Source organism: Meleagris gallopavo, chromosome 1 (assembly GCF_905368555.1).
Source record: "Meleagris gallopavo chromosome 1, MGAL_WU_HG_1.1, whole genome shotgun sequence".
NCBI classification, from domain to species: Eukaryota; Metazoa; Chordata; class Aves; order Galliformes; family Phasianidae; genus Meleagris; species Meleagris gallopavo.
The window spans coordinates 129,970,507-129,991,986 of NC_139404.1; the positions used below are offsets into that span (position 1 = coordinate 129,970,507).

Sequence of the window (21,480 nt, forward strand, 5' to 3'; positions counted from 1 at the left end):
GTTTGGGTTTGGAGGGATCCTCAAAGATTATCCAGCTGGGGGCAGGAACACCTCCTATAGACCAGGCTGTCCAGGGTCCCATCCAAGTACCGTGTTCAGTCCTGTGCCCCTCACTACGCGAAAGACATTGAAGCCCTGAAGCGCATGCAAAGAAGGGCATAAAGCTGTGAAGGGTCTGGAGCGCAAGTCTCACGGGAAGCAGCTGAAGGAATGGGGATCATTCAACCTGGAGGAGGCTCAGGGTAGACCTTATTGCTCTCTACAATGACCTGAAAGGAAGTTGTAGTGAGGTAGGGATTAGCCTCTTCTGCCAGGTCACAGCAACTGAATGAGACATTTAACACATTAAATTGTGCCAGGAGGGATTCAGTTTGGATCTTAGGAAAAATTTCTCCTCAGGAGAGGTGATGCAGTGGCACAGGCTGCCAGGGAGGTGGTGCAGTCACCGTCCCTGGAGGTGTTCCAGAACTGTGCGGATGTGGCACTGAGGGATGTGGTCAGTGGGCATGGCAAGGCTGCTGCTCAGACTAAATAATCTGAAAGGTCTTTTCCAACCTTAACGGCTCAATTAACGTTGTTACCAATGCCTGCACTGCGTGACCCAGCACAGGAAACACTGCCTTCATCCCAGCCCAGCAGCCTCCAGGATCCACCATCAGCTGGAGGACGGATAGATGCGGATGGAAGGGACACCTCGTGGACAAACGCGTTCGAGGCGGCTGTCGCCCGTGGGCAGCCACTGGCCCGATCCTACCCCACCCCCCACAGAACCAGCGAGCCCGCAAAGCGCCGCAGAAAACGGCGCGGCCGCAGGCCTCTTGCCGCCATTTTGAGAGCGGGCAGGAAAAAACCTCGGTGCGGTCTGCGGGGAAACAATGAGAGAAGCCCCTGAGCCTTCAGAGGGGAGAATAGCGATAAAGAGGCGAGATTACCAACGCTGCGGACAGCTAGAGCTTGTACAAAGCACAGAGTCACAACAAAAATAACAACAGTAAGGAAAAATAAAAAATAAAAGATCACGCAAGGAAAATAAAACCAAGCGCGGCTCGTAACCCGTCAGGAAAAGAAGAGGCATGTTGCCCACACTTAAAATGGTGCCGCCCCCTCCCCTCATTGGCCCCGCCTCTCGGGGGGAGGTGCGTGCATGCGCGTTCCCACGTTGCGCTCCTCCTGCCTCCCGCCCCGCCCCAACTCTCTGCGCCCCTCCCATCCCTGAGCTCCTCCGCGCGCGCGCCGCGGCCCGGCCGGAGACGCGGCGGACCCGCACCGGCTGCGGCAGCGCGATGACGGCGCGGCGGGAGGCGGCGGCCGGGTCCCCCTTCCCTCAATGCGGCGGCTGGGGGGCAGCCGCTCTGCGCCTCACCCTGGCGGTGCTCCTGCACTCGGCCCGGGCCGAGAAGGAAGGTGAGTCCCTCGTTTCCCGTCTTTTCTTCTCATCGCCGCGTCGTCGTCCTCCTCCTCCTTCTCCTCCTCCTCCGGCCGCGGCGGTTGCGGCTGTTAGCCGTGGGGCGGCTGAAGGAGCCCCCGGGGCCTCGCGCCGTGCTCCGTGTGCGTGGGGAGGGGGAGAGCCGGGGGGGTCGCCGTCGCTGACAGCGTCGGGGATGGGGCCGGGGCTGCGCTTTAAAGAGAGAGGAGAAGGGAGGGGAAAAGAAAACAAAACAAACAAAAAAAAAGCGTCGAGCTGGCTGCCCCGCGGCCGGCTTCCAGCGCGGCCCCGGCCCGAGGCAAACGGGCGGCCAGAACTTGGTCGAAAGTCAAGCGGGGACAGGCGGAGGAAGCCCGGGGGTCGCCGTCTGGGCGCTGTGTGTACGCGCCGCGCTGCGGGGAGGGGAAGAGCAGAGCCCCGAGCGGAACGTCGCGGCGTTGCTGAGGGTGGCTGCTTCCTGCGCTGCCGAGGTGCGGGCTCACGGAGCGCTTTGAAGCGTGGCTGTGCGGCCGGGGAGCGCGGGGCGCTGGCGGGTGGGAGGCACGGGGCGGCTTTCCGAGCGCGGTGCTGCACTGCGGGGGGTGTAGGGAGGGTGAGAGGTGATGCGGAGGGACGGAGAGAGCGAAGCAGAGTTGGGATAAAGGAGAGGAAGGACATGGAGCAGCTCAGCAAGGAGATAGCGAGCGTGTCTCCAGAGCAGAACTGAGGGAAGAAACGGGTTGTTAAGATACGGGTATCATAATAAAGATCAATAAGCCTTCTTTTTCCTTCTTGTGTAGTACTCGATTTGAGTGATTGCTTACCGACTTGTTGTTACAAATACAGTGGTGTCAGCGTTACTGTGATAATAAAACCAATGAATTCTGAGTCGCAAATGCTCTTATTTATTTGGCTGTTTTCTGAGAATTCACCCTTTAGAAAGCAGTGTGAAGAAGGTTCACTGTTTTTAGAGTGATGGGAGCATGTAAGTGTGTCTGTCTGTCTCAAGGCGCTGGAATCATTCAAATACTTCAGAACTATCTATTTTTAACTCTGACTTTGATTGCATTCCTTCACATGTACGAGTATACAAGATTTGTCAGTGATGCCATACATTGATGTGATGGGACTGATGCCCTGGAAGTTGTGACAGCTTAAACTATGGCGTGGCTTTGTTGATTTGTGGAGGAGCTGCTGCTTTTTCTCTACAGCCTCCTTTGGCATTCCTGGGTAAACAAAGGCAGTGCTAGATTCAGAGTTCGAATGGTTGTGGTTGAAGTCCGTTGAGAAAGTGAAAGAGTTTGCACTGATTTTCTTCTGTTCATACAACCTATTATTTAAAACGTATCCATTGGGTGTAGACTCTTTTAGTGGTATGCTTAAATTTACTAATAAATCATGGACTGGTGTTTTGGATTTTTTTTCTTCCAAATAATCTTTCATGGATTACTTGGAATTCCTTGATGGCCTACATTTGTGGGCCACCGTTGAAAACTTGTCTTGAATGTTTTTTTCAGTGCAGTGTGTGTGCGTAACTCCAGGAAGAAGGGGAAAATGAAAATAGTCCAGTGGATTTTTAAAGCAAGACTTTTCAGGTAGTGGCTTGTGAGATCCAGTCCCGCTGATCTTAACAAAGTGCCATTCTGCAAGTTGCAGTAATTGAGCATGGAAGAGGAAGGACCAGTCTGTACAGTGGGTAGGAGCTTGAAAGGAAACGGTAGTTCATGAGAAGGAAAGGGAGAGGAGGGTGTTTCACCCTTTGTTCAGCACCTTTTCTTACTAGGTTGTGACAAGTTAAACATAGGAAGACACAGCTTAAAAAAAGAAAAAATGGGGGTGGGGGGCTGGTTGAACCTAGCCAAAAACAGGAAGTAAGAAAATAGGAATATCATTTCAATCCCTCAGATGTGGACATACGTGTTTCACTAGAGCTGCAGGAAGGAAGTTGTGGAGAGGAGGTAGAAGTGAGGCTGTGAATTGTTGCTCCTGTCCTATTTCTGCTGTGCTCAGGTGAAGGTGACTATATGAAGACATTCAGTGCACGCAATACAAATTCTGGAGAAGATGCTGCAGAAGAAAAAGTAATAGGAGCAGGTGCCCAGATGGATGACAGAAATGAGAGAACAAATCAGAATATCACAAAAGAGAAAAATGAAAATGGAGTATGCTTTTTCCTCTTATCTTGTATATCTGTGAGGCAAAGTGTGGGAAAAGATGGAGCCAGTGCACAGAAGTGTAATGCTTGTTTCATGTGTCTCAAGTAGGAGTAGCAAGCTGCTCTTCGTGGAATTGTCACGAGTGAGAAGAATCATGATGCTGATGGATCTCAGATTGATGTGACTGCTTCTGGTCCCCAGTCTTAGTTAAGGAGTTTGTGGAAGATAAACAGCTTTGCCATTTGTCTGAGAATGAAAAGCAAAACTCAAATCCTTTGTGTATACAGACTGTAAATCAAACTCATGGGGGAGAAAGTGATATTGCTCTACATGCTCTCTGTGCTAGAGAAGTACCATGTTGAAAGTACCTAGGAAAAATGTGAGAGCAGAGCAAACTTTATGTAGGCTGGCCAGAAAGCTCAAACATCAATTTCAGACTAAACAGTGATGTGCTACTTCTTATTTCTTAGTCTAGCTGGGCCTTTAGCGCCTGTTTATCACTGAGGAATGAGTAAGACTGAGTAGAAAGTTAAAGTTGTTTTGTTTGTTTTTGTCATTTGGGAAATCTGTGAACCCATAGCAAAAGAATGACAAGCAGAAAATTGCACATTTGGTCTCAAAGAGCCTCCTGCTATTTGGGAGGAGCAAAAATATAACCTAAGAGTTTCTTTTGCAAGTACATTTTCAGGCTTTTTGTAGAACACTCTTCCTTTTCTAGTATAATTACCACATTCTGTGTTGCCACATGGTTTGAGGACAACTTTCAGTTTTTGAGTGTACAGTTTTTGTTGTTGTTTTGTTTTAATTGGTGGAGAGGAGTGCACAGTATCCTTCTCAGGTTGAAGGAAGCCATAATAACACTATAAACCCCATGGTCAGGATTATGTTTTGAAGACAAATGCCTTCCATACGGTTAAATCTGAGGATTCTCTTGTGTTTCTTCCTTTGTTCCTGTTCTGTTTGTAACTTCCTAAAAAATTATTTGTCTTACACTACAGCAACTTTAAAAAATTGTGCTGCTTTTTATTTGGTCAGCTGACTGAAGGCCTGCTGACACTATTTGTATAGCTCTTTTATCTACTCACCTGCTTTCAAAATCAGTATGGGTTGAGAGCCCAAGTGAGTCTGAATGTCTTTGCGAGTCCTGGGAGCTCTCTACAACCTCAAAGGAGGTTGTAGTGAGGTGGAGGTCAGCCTCTTCTCCCAGGTAAATAGTGGTAGACAGAGAGGTAGTGGCCTGAAGTTGGGCAAGGGGAGGTTCAGGTTGAATATTAGGAAAAATTTTGTCTCACAAAGAGCAGTGATGCAGTGGCACAGGCTGCCCAGGGAGGTGGTGCAGTCACCGTCCCTGGAGGTGTTCCAGAACCGTGTGGATGTGGCACTGAGGGACATGGGCAGTGGGCATGGTGGGGGTGGGCTGCTGGTTGGGCTGGGTGATCTGAGAGGTCTTTTCCAACCATGATGATTCTATGATTGACATTTCAACTAGATTTAATCTCTAGCTGTAATTTTTAAAATTTATATCTTAGTGTGGAATCTGGGAGAAAATTCAATTTTAACATTCAAGATTTGATGGTATAAATGATAAACTTTTATTTTTTTAATCAAAACTTGACATATTCTCTATTAATGTCCTAGAAACTAAGATAACTACTGAGTGTAAGTGCTGTAAATGGTAGTTGATGTAGTAATGAAAGATCTGAAGGGAGATTTTAAAACAGTGCACTTGGTTGCTGAGCTTTTTGTTCTGGTTTTGTCATTGTCTTATCTCAGACAAGTAGCTTTTTCTTTTGCTAATATCTAAAACGGCAACCCAGGATACTTCATCTGAGTAAAACTAAGCTAATGCTGGAAGTTGATGTGGGAGAAAGCTTACATGCTTACAATAAAGTAACAAACTCTTCCCATACACTGTTCGTTTTTCATATCCTACTGTCAGAACGAATATAAGCTTACAGCCACTGATGTTAATACTCATGTTTTGACCCTGACACAAATCAAAATGTGATCCAGAAAGAATGACCTCAGTCAAACTGTGAACACTGTAGTAGATGGAGTAGTAGCATGTTAAGCATGAGGAAAGGCACAGCGAGGATAAAAATTGACCATACTGTCTCACTATGTTTTTGAAACTCTAAACATAGGAGAGTTACTCAGATTTTCTTTGCTTTCTTGAATGATAAATATTAACGACATGCTTGGATTGAAAGATCTCATGCTCATTTGCAGAATCTTTGGGCTAAATTAAATATAAGCAAGTATTGTCATTGAATGAACAGGAAGCATCATGGCTTTGTGTTATCGTGAAATAATTGTTTTTCTTCCTCTGCATCTCTTTATCCTTTACAGGTGTCTGGTTTTATTGCTTGCATGAGGCAGGCTGAGGTGTCCTTGCCTGTGGAGATGGTTCAACTTCTGGTGGAAATTACTGTTATTTGTATGGTACTCAGCACGACGAAGCCCCTCCAGACTTTGTAGCAGTCCATAGGCATTGTTGAAGAAGTCTATAGGCATTGATTAGCTTAATGCTTTTGTAGTGATTTTTGTGTTTGATTGCCAGCGTTGCAATACAAGTTACTTTGAGTCATTTGTAAACACTTCTGTGTTCTAAAATTGCAGCTGTTTGCAATAAAGCTTGCACATTTTCTGTATATCACTTTATATAAAAACCTAGCCAGTTTAGTTATGCTTCAAGCTATGTGTACTATGACTCTGTGTGTGATCAACTAAGTTTACAAGGATAAGGAGGGAAGGTTTAGGTTTGATGTCAGGGGGAAGTTCTTTACAGAGAGAGCGGTGAGGTGCTGGAACAGGCTGCCCAGAGAGGTTGTGGATGCCCCGTCCCTGGAGGTGTTCAAGGCCAGGTTGGATGGGGCCCTGGGCAGCCTGGTCTAGTATTGAATGTGGAAGTTGGTGGCCCTGCCTGTGGCAGGGGATTGGAGATTCATGATGCTTAAGGTCCCTTCCAAGCTGGGCCATTCTGTGATTCTGTAAAGAGTCTTTCAATCTGCACACTTGGGAAATCTGCTGGAATTTGCTGGTAAATCACCATTCAGTAAATGGTGGCTGTTATGGTTCATGCATAACCAGCAGTAAAAGTCCTGTGACTGAAACACAGCCTAGAACCAGTTTGGTTTGTTCCTGTGTTTGTGAGCTTGGCAAGAATAAAAGGCAATGCTTTATTTCTCCTGCTAGTGACTGCTATCCAGCATGGTGCCTCTGGCTGCTGCCAGCGTGCAGCAGGAGCCTCCCTGCTTGTCGCACAACATGCAAGAGGGTCTCTTCCCCCCACCATTTAAAAGACAGCTTTGGAAGTAAACCTGTACTCTTCATGGTAACAAGTGTGGGTAATTTTCATGGTAATAAGTGTGGGACTGCAATGCCTCGAACAGCCTGTTCTCACTGGGCCTGCTTTGAGCAGGAGGTTGGGCTTGGCGGCCTCTGGAGTCACATCCAGCCTGCCTGGGACTGCAACTCCAGAAGGTGAGCATGCTGCATACTTGTTGCAGAAGCAACTGATGCCATTCATCTGTGGTAATCATCAAATTTGAGCTTAAACTACTACTATTTTAGAAATAATTAATAAAAATATTAATGTTAAAATACTACCATTTTTCATGACTGACACCAAGATACAAATTTTCTTTCATTGGGAGTGTGTCATTGTTGAAATGCCCCTTATCTTTGTGATCGTTTGGCATTAGTGATCTAATACGTTAATTTGGAAACAGGAGCACAGGTCAACTTGTTTGCTTTCTTCTGGAGTTTGCTTATCTCATATGGAGGAACAGTCCAGATATGGAGGCAGCAGTTCTTGCTACAAAATTCATGTTTTCCTTCTTGTCAACTTTGTAACTAAAATGGCAGTGCTTGAGTAGGAAACCAAAGGAATTGGCAAACTGGCTTGGATAGCTTGGACTTCAGCATATTAGATGAACTAATTCTGGAGCTGTCCTTCCAGCATTGAATGTCATGGGGAAATCACAAAGAGTTGAAGGATTACAATCTAATATTTTCTGAAAATTTTTCTCTTTTTTCTTTTCTTTTTTTTTTTTTTTTACTTTTACAAGAGTTTCCCGCTAACTTATACTTCTGTCTGCTAACTAGGATTACCGTAGAGGCATTTTTAATATCTCCTTTTGCCTGGGATATGTAAAGTAGAGAATTGTCAGAGAGCAACTTGTGTTTTATGGTAAACACTGAACTGGTTTTAAGGACCCCTGAATGAAGTGGAATGTAGAGGAAATGAAACTATGTAACTGTTCCTTCCACCTAGCTACTGTATGAAGTTACAAATTGAATATATAGATCTATGTTGGACTGTACATATTTGATGAAATAGAATGTGGATGGGCTTTTAAAAAGTTATTTGAACTCACAAACCAAACCCCTACCTTCATTTTAATGTACTTTCAAGTCATTTAAGTCAGGAAGTACAGCTAACAGTGATGCTACACAGAATATGTCATCTTTTCAGAGAGTGAGGATGGGGGCAAAGTTGTAGTCAAGCATGATTCTTATGTGTACATTTGGCAAATGAACAACTCATTGGATAAAGAACTCAAATAGTTGTGGTCAGCAGTTCAGTGTCTAGATGGAGATAAGTGACAAATGGTGTTCCTCGGGGATTGGTAATGGGGCTGGTATTATTTTGTCTTTTATGCTGAAATGGGCAATGGGATTGCATGAACCTTGGTGTGATACCAAGCTGAGCGGTGCAGTTGACGTGCTGAAGGGAAGGGTTGTCATTCAGAGGGACCATGACAGGCGTGAAAGGTGGCCCATGCAAACCTCATGATGCTCAACAAGTACAGGAGAGTAGGTTTAGACTAGATATTAGTAAGAAATTTTTCACAAGGAGAGTAGTGAGGCACTGGAACAGGTTGCCCAAAGAATGTAGATGCCCCATCCTTAGAGGTGTTCAAGATCAGGTTGGATGGGGCCTGGGCAATCTTGTCGACATCAGAAGGGTTGGAATTAGATGTTCATTAAGGTCCCTTCCAGCCCAGCCTATTCTGTGGTTTTATGATTTAAATAATTTCAAACACGTCTGCTTAAGTTCCTTATGTGCTCACTGTTCATCAGCTTTTCATTTTATGTTCATAGAATGGATCCTTGTTGAGAAGGGTGGTGAAGGAAAAAAAAATGGCTTAGAGAAGTTGTCAAAAAGGAAGATTTTTTTTTTTAAAAAAAAAGGTATGTTAGCTTTTAGAAGCTAAAGCATTTCTCTACAGGTATGCTTTGTTGGAAACATCTCAAGATAGTTTCTTCCTCAGAAAGAAATTGGATCGATTCAACATAGTCTGATATGAATGGCTTATATAATTTCTTTATTTTTTTGCAATAGATAAGTTGTGGACTGAAAATTCTGGCTCAGACTAAAGATAATAGAAGATACTGAATGATATTTGGATAAAGTAAAGAAATTGGCTGTCTTTTGTGGCAGCTGCTTCCTATAAGGGGAATTTTGGGTCCCTCCATTTGAGATGTTGGTGTGGTATGTTTAGTGAATTCAAAAGCTGGTTGTCCGAAGCTTGTAAGTATATATGAAATCCTGCAATAAAGAAAGAATTAATGAATCAGTGGTTTGCACCACAATAGTTTTCAAATAACTGTAGATGGAATCTGTAGATATTGGTTTAAAAAAAAAAAAAAGGCATCCAAGCAACTTGATAACTGCATGGTGTTTGGGTTTGGTTTAGGCTAATTCTCTGCAGTGGTTTATGCTCTGCCTTGGAGGATGGTTTCAAGGAGTTCCAAGGAATCTGTCTTGCTTAATATCTTTGTCATTTGATCTGGAGGTGGAAGTGTGCTGAATCTGGGGAGCAGTCAGTCTGCTTAAGGGCAGGGCTGCATTTCAGAAGGAACTAAACAGGATGGGGAAATGAGCTGAACGGGACCGTCATGGAATTCATCAAGGACAAATGGAAAGTCCTTCGTCTGGGGCAGAATAACCGTGTGCAGAGGGTACAAGCTAGAAGCACTAAACATGAATCAGCAGTGTACTCCGGCAGCATACAGGAATGTAGTCACGAGATGGAACTGTGATTATTCTCATTTACTCAGCATTTAGTAGACCGCGCCTAAAACATTGCGTCAAGTTTTGCTGCCCCCTGGAAGGCTGAGAAAATGATGCATGAACTGCACGGGATCTGAAGTTCCATGGGATAATAAGTCTTCAGAGAGACCAGGGGGCAGCCTGTTAATGTCTAAGAAGAAAAATACCAAGAAAATGGAACTGGACTCTTGAGATGCATGACAGGAAGGGATAGTGGTTGTAAATTGAAGTAGGGTAAGTTTGTTAAGTTTGGAATGGGCTGGTGTGTAATGACCCAAGTAAGAAAGGTACTCAGACTCTGTAAAATACAATTGAAAGTGCTATTTATTAGAAGTAACATTATAAAGGTTGAATGGTGTAGATAATCTCACACCGCTTCAGATTCTGGAAACTCTGAGTTAACGCAGCATCAGACTTTCAGTTCATATGGGACTTACTATGCAGGCCCAATCCATAGAAAGGGTTATTCCATTTGAGCTATTATAGGATTTCCTTTCAAGAAAGCAACTCTATTCATAATTCCTACTGCGACTCCATTCATAATTTCTACTGTCAAACAAAGGATGCTCACGTGAAGACCTGTTGTTACAGTCTAGACAAAGGCAAGGACCGCACATAATTTCCTGAGCCAAGTGGGAGCTGCTGCAGGTTCCTGTTACAATAAGCTGGCTGAAGTTGTCCTGCAGCCAAGGGTACGTGCAGCACAGGCTTTCACCTCCTCAGGTTATCTCTAATGTGAATTGCTGACTCCTCAGTGCGTGATGATCAAGACCACTACGATGTTCTGGCTTGGCGTAAGGAGAATATATTTCATTGTCTATTCTTACAGTGAAACGGACTTCCCTACAGAGGCTGGAGAATCTCTGACCTTGGTGGTTTTGAAGACCAAGCTAAATAAAAGCCTAAGCAATGTGGTCCAAATTCAGTATTTGCTGTTCTTTCAACTGGAGGTTAATCTAGATGCTATCTTAAGGTCCACTCCAGCCTCATATCTTCTCTCTGGATTTTCCTTATAAGTTTAAAAACTTGGTTGGAAGCCATGCATGCAATCATGCAATATCCTGAGTTGGAAGGGACCCACAAGAGTTATTGAGTCTGGCTCCTGATTTCACACAGTACCACTCAAAATCCAAACTGTATGTTTGAGAATGTTGTCCAAATGCTTCTTGAACTCCAGCACTCGGGGCCGTGCCCACCACCCTCTGGTGCAGCCCTGTTCCCTAACCCCCAGTTGCCCCTCCCCTGACAGCTCCATGCAATTCCCTTGGGCCTGTCACCAGTCTGGTAACTTTGTCACAACTGATAGGAATGTCTGTAAGACAACAGAAATTTGGGTGCTGATAAAATCAATCTATAGCAGTAGTAATTTATATATGGTTTTGGTAGAAATGGAGCTGTAATTAGATCCAGAATGCTTCCCATGTCACTCTATCACTGAAGTAAGTTGAACAGGATTTAAAAAAAAGACTTTTTTGCCATTACTTGTTCTAGCATTTGTTCATAGTATAGGCTTTATTTGTTCCCCAGTTTTCTTTCTTATATCACATCTTTAATGTGAAGGGCCCTATAGCCTTTAAGTTTCCCATCTTAGCCAGCTGCTCCTAATATGACAACAAATTTTTGTGGTTGACATGTAAGTATACAAGATGTGTTAAGTAATTCTTAACAAATGTTGTAATTAATGTTGAGCTTATGTATCTGAGGAAATGTTGAGAAGCCTGAATATTGGATGTTACAGGTTTGGCAGTTCCATTCTTGCAGAAGGGATGTGAAGTAATGGTTCCTTACTGGAATCCCATTTCCTTCTCACGTGTTTGCTTTGGCGTTCCGGGTTGGTGTGTAACCTCAGACACAGAGGCAGACTACAGGTACCAGAAATTACCATGATCTAGTGGCACCTTTGCTCCCAGCTATCTGTATGCTTAATTCTCTGAGAGGTGGGAGAAAACACTCTTGATCCTAAACGTAAGGTTGGAGGGAGGTTGTGCATGTGGAACTCATGTTATGGTATAGCTGCTGTTATGTTATCATACAGTAATAAGGAGGAGCCTGGAAAGAGGTAGTGGCCTCAGGTTGCACAGTTTAGATATTGGGAAAAAACTCTTTGAAGGAGCAGTGAGGCAGTGGCACAAACTGCCCAGGGAGGTGGTGCAGTCACTGTCCTTGGAGGTGTTCAGGGTGGCATTGAGGGACACGATGGGGATGGGTTGATGGTTGGACTCAATCTTAGGGGTCTTTTCCAACCTTAGAGATTCTGTGATTCTGTACAGCTTGTCAGTTGCCTTTTGGATAGCTTAACCTGGTTGTGACCTGCCCAGGTAGCTTTGGTGAGTTATTATCTTCCAAACTAATGAAATGATGAATAAATTGCATGGTTTGGGGGATAACTGGTTACAACTAGTGCAGAAAGAGAGGTCATTTTTATTGACAGAGATGGGATCTTCAGAGGTGAAGTTACACTACTCTGTGGTACTACTGCATATCATTGTCTGATGGAGAAAAGCCTGAAACAAAATTCCATTTTATCAAGGAAAATTTGGGCAGAGTTCCGGTACTTGATGAGTCCCATGAGTCCTTCCTTTGATTAAACTGAATTTCTCTAGAGAAAGAGACATGAGAATAGAGTACTAAAAAATGAAATAGATTTAGCATGATACAAAGCATGACTTCGGTTATACTTATAAAGTACCTACATCAGGGGGAAGATTCCATTACTGAAGGATCGTTAATCTAGCGTATTTAGCTTGAGACTAGGTGCTAGAGACATTAAAGTAGAAAAAAAGAGAGATTTTTGAGTGACGATAACTAACTGTTATCTTAGTTAAGGGGCACTCTGGTGATGTGGGGAATTCTGTGGTATTTGCCATCTTTGAAGTAGAATTAGATGTCTCTTCAGAATACATCATGTAACTAAGCCTAGGGCTTTGCGATTGTTGGCTACAGTCGTGATCTGTGTTACATGGGGTGTCAGCTGAGATCATCATAGCAGTTTCTGAAAGATTTTGAGCAGAAGAGATTGATTATTTTGTCCTGAGGGGTAACTGCTTCCCATGTTTTTCTCATTAACAGTTCAGGATTTATTTTTTTCCCCAACACTGGAGTTTTATTTCACTTCATGCTTCTTGTCTGTGTTTTATCTTCTCACAGAACTTGTTGCAGCTGTTCTCCTCCACCCAGTTTTTTTTTTTTTTTTTTTTTCTGGCTTTATCAGACACTGCAGCCAGCTTTCCCCTCGGTCTGCGTTCCCACGTTGCAAGTCAACAAAATGCTTTGCTACACAATCAGTAGGTACTGTCAGTGCTACCTCATTAGCACTACAGGTCTAACATTAAGGCTTTTGCTACCTTTTCTTGAACTTTGATTGTTGTGTTTATAGGCTTTGCATAGTGGCTGATTAAGCTTTATCTTGCCGCTCTTTTCCTTGTCCTCCAGGCTTAATAGCTGTTTCCAGTGGACACTTGAGTAACAGTTGCCTCATGAGCACAAATAGGGTGGAGATATTGCGCTCTTCTCTCACAGGGATTTTTCCCTCCAGTCGTAGTTTACTCTTAAAGAAGTTGAAAGTCTTACTGAGCAAAAAGTAGCTTAATAATTTCCAAGTTCTGGAGTTGTTCTGTGAACGTATGCAGTTCCACCCTGATAAGTGATTAGGTGGAAAAAAGAGAGGGAGGGTGAGAAGAGAAGAGCAGAGCTGTGTCACTCGGTAGGCCGCTGTTCCTGTGCAGTGCTATTGCTTGCGGTTAGCGATACAGAGCAAAGCTGTAGCTTTTAGCTGGTTGTATTCCCCTCTCCAGCTGACGTTCAGATATTGGTGTCTGTATGCTGTACAGGCTTATTAAGGTCGTTAATCAAACTGGATGCATATCCTATGCAGGTCTTTGCACTGTGTTGACACAGTCCATTTTTGAGTTTCATAGGCCTGTTTGGTACTGGCTCATTTCATAGAAGTGCATGTTTGGAAAGATGATGGAAAAGGCAAACAGTTACTGTCAGTTAATATTAAATGATTAATACTAAATGTTTTTCTATGCTCAAAGGGTTAGAATTCCAGTAGGTCCAAATTCTTTGTGCACGCATCAGTTTGCAGTGCAATATGAGTAGTAAAATTAATTGCTACAGTTAGAAGTTTCTGCTTAAAGTTTGAGAACTAAAGTAAGTTAGATAACGTGATAAAAATTAAGGACAGCTTGCCACTTTTCCATTTTTCATTGCGGGGCGGATTATCTTGTTTTTGAGGCTAGTTACAATTAATGGTGCCCGTGCAAGCTTGATGCAACAAGTGTGTAGAAGTATGATCTAATTTAGGGTGTTGAAATTATAAAACATTCAGAATCATAATCATTAGAAAGAATAAAAAGCCAGAATCAATTTGTGTGGCCCACAGCCAGAAAAAAAAAAAAGTTATTTTCAGACGCTGGGTTTCTACTTAACTTCCTTTTCTCCTTTATTTATTTATTTATTTTTCTTTAGTATGTGAGAAGTTTCCATGAGTGTCAGAAGCATTGTTCTCTTTAAGTTAAAAATAATGTAAACTAAGGTGTTTCTTTTTCCAGATGAGGGAGTAACTTCTCTTTATTCTATGTGTTCTCAAACACCTATGAGATCTTGACTGGAAAAAAAGCAGAGTGGGACATTATTTTTCAAGCAGCGTTTTGGAACCAGCAGTTAAGTATTTTGGGGGTAAAAAAAAAATAAAAAAAATTACTCAAATGTTTAAAAGTAAAGCACCAACCTGAAGCAAATGTTTTTAATAGGCATTTTACAGCATCCTTTGATGTAATACTTGGGTTTTATTATATTTCTTGTGATTATCTGAAATTGACTGCTGTGGTTGATGGAGAGAATAACCTTTTAAAAACTTTTTACAGAAAAGTCAGATTAAAATAAATAAATGCTACAGCTGAATTGGATGAAGGGGGAGTTCTGTAATGTGGAATTATGGGCTGAGTATAGAATAAGCATCTGAGGAAAGTACATGAGTACCCCATGGTTCATAAAACCATAGAATATCCTGTATTGGAAAGGACCCACAAGGATCAAGTCTGTATCCTGGCTCCACACAGGACCACCCCAAATTCCAACCCTTGGTCTGAATGTCCCCAATTTTTTTCAAATAAGTAAAAGCAGCCTGTTAGGTATAGTATATGACCTTCAGTTTACTTTTTTTTTTTTTTCCCCTAGATATGATTCTATAGTTTTCTTGCAAGGATTTATCTATTAGACAACACCTCTGGTCAGTGCAAGCTCCCACTTTCTTTTTAGAAGAAACCTTTGAAGGTTGCATCATCTCTAAAAAGTGAAACAAATGCGGCAGTCAGTGTGCGAACTGTGTTCAGGAGGGACAACCACTTTCTTCCTTTCCCAAACTAAGCTGCAGCTTCATTGTCTGTGATGTGTATTAGAGTTAGTTACACAGTTACAACCGTGTTGTCACTTTCTGATTTGTGGCTGATATTTGAAACTGGATTGACAACCGAGTTACTAAAAGCATGCATCTGTCTTAACTAAACGGGAAAGGAGATAAGTGGATGAATGTAATGTGATAGCTATCTTTCCTAGGAAGGAGCTTTGCTGTATAAAGAAAACCAGCCTGCAGCTTATCCTGTATCTAAAGTCAGAAAAGAGACACAAACAAATTAGCAATAAGTCTGTATGTATAGATTCAAATTTGTGCTGTCGTGTGCAGTAGAGTTCAAATTATTTGCCCCCTCACCTTGCAGAATAGTCACACATTGGGATATTGCAGTCTAAGTGATCTGCTGGCTCTGTTTATTTTGTTTTAACTTGGGCATAGGCTTGTGCCTAATACTGGAGTATGTGTTGTCTAAAGCTGTAGAAATTAATGTTTTTAATCAGTACCAAATGGTGCTCTTAATGAATATTGTTTCTTTGTTTTATTTAGCTTAATGTGTTGCTTATGGTTTCGTATGATGAACTGGAGTGCATTATGTAGAAATGTTTTCGATTTCAGCTAACATGTCAACAGTAAATAAAAAATTTAGCAAGCTGTCTTTTTAAGAGAATGGTAATTAAGGTTGTTAATGAAGAATGAATGTATTGCTATGTAAAAGGAGTTCAAAGCGATTCCAACACCGATGATCCTGTGATTCCTGTGATGTTCTTTACTACTTTGTATATATTCACTGTCTTGGCTCTGATGGCTCTTCCTGAGGTCTATTGGAAAAATTATCTATTTCTCTTCCTTATGGACAACTAGAAAAGAGACAAAGGAATTGGCTCCAGAACTGCAAGAGGATTCAGCTGGAAAGGAAGTGTGCTGACTGACAGTTCTGTCTCTGAGCTGCTTGCCTGACTGATGTTCACTGGCTCACGAGAGAATGATCCCTCACTTTTCCAGAGAACCTGCTAGGATGTAGGCAGAAGTTCAGGCTGGTATGTCCTGACTTTTCCATCTGGGAGTGCTGGCTTTTTTTTAACCAGCTTTTATTTTTTTGAATTCTGAACTGAGGTGTGTTTCTGGAGGCTCACCAGACTTTTATGATCATGTTGCCAATAAAAATGGCTGTAGAATGCTGTTTGTTTTTGCTGTACACTTTTCCTTTCATAATAATGTTTTGTCATCATATACCCATCTGCCCGGACTTCATATGCTGCTCGTTTTTCCATTGCTTGGGACAATTGAAACGGTGTGATTATGCATTAGCAGTTAATTCATAGTCAGAGCTTTGAAACCGACTTGTCCAGTTCTAGTTGTGCTGTTTAACTGGTAGTAGTACAAATGCTGTAATTACAGTTACGTAGACAGGAGTGCATGACACTTAGCACGCTGTAATTATTGGCTCATGTGGTTATAGTTCATTTGAAATGAGCTTAGTCATTGAGACAAAGGGCTAAAACTGGACTTCTGAAAACAAGACAAAATTCTAGTGTAAGTTAGGAGAGATTTATGTAATCACATCCTACTGTAAGGAGTCTGGGTATTTCCAGAACTGGGAGAAAATTCACAAAGTAGATGATACCAGGTTCTTTAAATACAATTTATAAAAGATCAGAAAATTGGTTAAGACAAGAATTAAATCTATATGCCAGGATATAGGAATTCCTTCCTATTGGAACGAAGTAGTTGTAGTGTCCAAATGAAAGGAAAAAATTTGCAAGGCCACCTTAAAAAATCAGATCTCAGTCAGAAGCTGGCCTCATAACCTCTGAACCATGGAGAATGTTTTTTATCGTTACACGCAGAGAGTCTTGGCATATTCAGTGCTCTCACATTACATGCAAATTTATTCTCTTGCATGTAGTTCAGGCCTGTCTAAAGATTGATGGTGACTAACGTGATTTCGGTACGATGTTCCATGTTACTTTGGAGAAGTGTGGGATTTAAAGTATCTTTTGTTACTTGATGCTTTATAGGCTTGTGCTTTTCTTGTTTAAAGCTGAAATACGAAATGCACAAAGGAGAAACAATTAAAATATAAGTGTCTTTGAGGAAAACGTGTCTGCTAGCTACTTGTATATTAACTTGTGAAAAGATGGCATCTAAGCTTTGGAGAACTTTAATTTGCTATCTGTTTTGGCTTAGGTGATGTTTCCTATTCTCTTACTCCAGGTATTTGTGTAGCCCCAAAAGCTGTTAATTGTTGAAAAGAGCATAATGTGGAAATCTACTGGTAATAACATCTGCATTGCACGTGCTTTTATTGTTAAAGAAAGCTGTGGTTTGGAGTGGGGGGAGGGTTACAGCTATGGTGATGAATTTTGTTCTGCTTTTTTTTTTTTTTTTTTTAATTTTTACAGAGTTATGGAAGACTTAAAAATGCTCTGCATTTAAAGGTAGTACAGTGAAAACAGAAAATAAAACCCAGTATTTTTAGCATTTCCTGTTGCTTATATCACTTCTGTCAGTACTGACATACTGTTAGAAAAGAAGAAAACAGAATATGCAGACTGGAAGCTGAAAAAATTTAACTCTGCGATCACGTAATATCCTAATAGTGAGAGTGACTGATACTGTAGGCAATTTGCAAGCAAACTGGTTTCTTGGGGGTGCTTGGAAGGATAAAGGCTGTCTGTTGGGAAACATCTGCATCCAACTAGAAGAAAATACATTGGGAAGGAAGAGAGGAGACGATGATTCTTCTGGCCTTGAAATCTGTGGGTTTGAATCTTCATCCTTTTCCTCTGTGGACCCTAAACATGTTAGTAACACTTAAAGTTTGACTAATAGCTATTATAAGCAGGCTTCAGGGCTTCAGTTGCCTGTAGGCTCAGGAAGAAATAATTTTCCTGATGCGTAATTTGGCTTCTTGGCTGCTGATTTGTGCAGTGGTCGATCATGCTGGGACAGCTGAAATGCTTCCTACCCCAAATGTTACGTTGTGCCAATGTCAGAGCAGCTGCCAGGCAAGTGGCAGGGGTGAGTGAAGTGGCACAGCCAGCAGTTCTTTATCTGCTGTGGATTGTCATTCCGGAGTATGGAAGTACATTTGCTGATGTGTTAGAGATTGGTACAGTATTAGGTTGATCATGGAGTGTAATGGTATCGGTGTAGGCTTTGAGAAGGAGGTGTTCCAGAAGAAATTGTCAGGGACTTTGCAGAAACGGTCATCTTCCTCCGCAGCATGGGGAGAGTGGTTCACCAAGTAAAGCATGCCCAGGTGATCTCACACTTAATTGCTTTTGGCATTGGTAGTAACCTCCATTGGTGACTTGTATAGAAGGACAGAGAAGACTATTTTTGGACTTATACTGCAGAAGCTTGTGAACTTGCTTAGCTTAGGAACTGCAAGTGCAAATAGTGAGCAACTGCTTCTAATTCTGGAATGAGTGAATACTGAGAAGGAAGCAGTGCCTGCATTTCACTTTGAAGGAGCCTTTGTCCTCTCTCTAGGCTGCATCAGGCAGTTTGAGAGCTACACACATATGGGAGTTTGGGTGTTTCCTTACGACTCGCGAGTGGAGCTCTTATAAAATATCATCATTTTTGCCTCATTTGAATGAGGCGACTGGTTGCTTCATCCTGAATTGAGAGTCTGAGGAGTCGGTTACAAAAACAAGCTTTCATCTTGTCAAGTGGGGTATTCACTTGTCATTTCCTTGCTTTGATGAAATCACTGATAAAATACAGAGGTTTGAAAGACGGTCTAAAACAAAGTAAAAGGTATAACCACAGAAACATCTTCATGATCTGGTTTCAGAAGCAACTGCTGTGAAATGGCCAGCAGCCAAGCTTTGCAGTGCGTCTGACTTCACCTGGCACTAACTGTCACCTGCTCTCTGAAAACATGTTCTAAACGATCCAATGATGAATGGCACTTCTATTTAACTGTGTCATCCGCTCAGAATGTTCTGTAACATCTGTTGCTTTGTTCATAAGGTAAACCAAAGATGAAGTAACTGTGAAGTGGCTGAGAAAGTGTTTGGGGTTTGCGGAAGGGTTGCCTGAACTCAGGCTGCTCGAGCGTCAGGCTTGGGTTAGATTCTGTGAGCTTCTGTATGTGTTATTACAGAAGAACTGATGCCTCTCTGCTCTTTGTGTGTATCATATTTAAACAGGGGGGAAAAAAAAACTGTAAGAAAATATAAAGAATTTGATGCAACAATGTAAATTTGAAAAAGTACTTTGCATTTCAAAATGATGACAGGTTATAAATGTAAAAAAGCCATTTTTTTTACTGGTTTTAGTTTTGTTCTGCCTGATGGCATGGTGAAGTTCTGTGTGTTATTATTTGTCTCTAAATCAGAAAGCTAAAAACTAAAGTGCCCCAAAGCTCAGCCTCAGAAGTACAATGCCTTTTCTTTATTAGGAAAGAAGTGCTCTCATAGATAAGTTGTTTTATGGAACTGTTGTTAAACTTGGTTTCAATGAGACACATTTGTAAACATCATTCTGGATTTCTCTCTAGTTAAAAGATGACAGTTTTTCCTCTGAATCAGTTTGTAGCTTGGGTTTTTTGCATGGAGGATAGGCATGGCATTTTTCTGAAATTTTGATTAATGATCACACTTCAGTTCTTAACAAAACATGCCAGAACTTTGTTTGCTTTCTTTTTGTGCTGCAATTCTCATATAGATTTTAAGTGGTTTTTAAGGCAGTATTAAAGGAGTTAAGTCTTGTCCATTCAACTGGCAGTATGTATATGAGAATCTTCTAGTTCTTTGTTTTTAAGGTTAATCTTTAAACTGATAGATTTGCCACAGTAATTTAGGTTTTCAAAGCCCAGACCTCATTGAATTCTGGGACTTGATATTGTAACAGCTATTAAAATGACGTTTTGTTCCCATGGCTTTTTTGGTTTTGCTCTTGTTCAGTGTTCTCTATAATTCCTCTGTGTAAAAGATTGACAGAACCCCTGTTCTTAGCTTGAGGATGCCTTTTGTTTGTTCTGAAACTCATTAAGGTAATAATAATACATGCAAAATTGTAAGCTATTGCTGATGTGATGACTAGTACTGCTCATGCCATGGTCAGTGCGCTGCAGAACATACATGTCCTTCACAGCCTGAGCCTCCACTCCTTCCCCCTCAACTGTGATGAGCTGGTCTGCATCCTCAGCCCTGTGGCACTGAACTTCAGAATTCTGAAGCATGGTGGCCTGAAAAGTAAATGCATAATGTGTGATGTTATTTGGAGGGGCTGGTGTTTTGTTTTGCTTTAAGAAAAAAAAGGGGGAGAGAGAAGCAGAGGTGACAGTGGCAATCTTTGTTTTATGTGAACTTTCATTCTTGATAGTAAGAAGGCAAAACATAAGAGTGGTGTATCTTTCAGGAGAATCTATCTGAAAACGAGGGGAGCTAGGGGCCCAGAACAGGATGTGCAAACATGCATTTGAAAATAATGCCTGTTCCTTTTATTTTTAAAACATCTGAGGAAAGTGGCATTGTGACCTTAAAATAATTGTATTTATTGGAACACTGAACTTCAAACTGGGAGATAAACAGTCAAATCCCCCTTTTTGGGCTGAGATTTAACTTCTGTCTTCCAGAAGCACACAGTGTGTTTCTGGGAGCTAGCAAACTTTTAATGTATTCTCATTGAAGTTGTCCCTCCTTTCAGAGAGAGATGTATTCTTACATTCCAAACTTCATTAAGCAGAATGATAAACGCAGTCATGGAAAAAGAAATGGTAGGGAAGGGATCAGTTATTGATACCACAGTATGGAGGTTTTGTGTTGTTTCAGTTTTCTGGTTTGAGGTTATAGCTGTATTTTTTCTCAAAGGCTTGTGTTGTTTTTGTGTATTCTATTTGTGACAGAGGAATGAACTTCTCATTGACATTAACCATATGGAAGCTCTCAATCCAAACAATGCTAAGCTGTTTCAAATTCTGTGATGTTACTGTCAAGTTGGAGAGTCACAATGAGAATTAGAAAATAGCGTGAAGAAGATTTTCCAGATGTACAGTTAAGATTTTAAGTGTACAAATGAAACTGAAATTCCAGTTGTGTCAGAATTTTCAACGGGCTTCAGTGCATTGAACTTCTTTGGCTACCTAGTAATTCATACAGTTAAAATACTGACTTAGCTTGGTACACCAGTCTTTTTGGGGAGCCTACAATAAATTGTTAATTTTCATATCAGAAGATTGATCTGCAAAGTATATTGCTTATCAGATATTTTTCTGTTAATTGACTTCAGTTTTTTGTCTTTCTCCACAGCTTTCATCCAGTCGGATGGCATAATAGAAATGCTGCGTTTTGATGAAGGAGACCTTTTGCAGGTATGTACTCAGAGTAAATTATCTGAATTAACAGTGCTTCATCACCTCATTTTTGATAGCTACTTTCTGAAACTCACAGTAAGTAGTCTTCAGTGATGGCAAAAATGTTTTGGCCTTCCAGATTTATTTTCATCAGTGAGCTTTGGTGTGTCCTGAGACTTCTCCCCTGATCTTTTGTGT

The 21,480-nt window shown here is 41.8% G+C and overlaps 1 protein-coding gene across 1 annotated transcript in view; it reads left to right on the plus strand.

Moving 5' to 3' along the window:
- Nucleotides 1-1,089: 1,089 nt before the first annotated feature.
- The window catches only part of TMEM131 (transmembrane protein 131), a 93,886-nt gene continuing 73,495 nt past the window's right edge, over nucleotides 1,090-21,480 (plus strand). Inside the window, 2 exon segments of the mRNA XM_085213602.1 lie at nucleotides 1,090-1,404; nucleotides 21,239-21,300. Of these exon segments, the coding sequence (XP_085069728.1) occupies nucleotides 1,092-1,404; nucleotides 21,239-21,300 (375 nt within the window). The 5' untranslated portion in view covers nucleotides 1,090-1,091.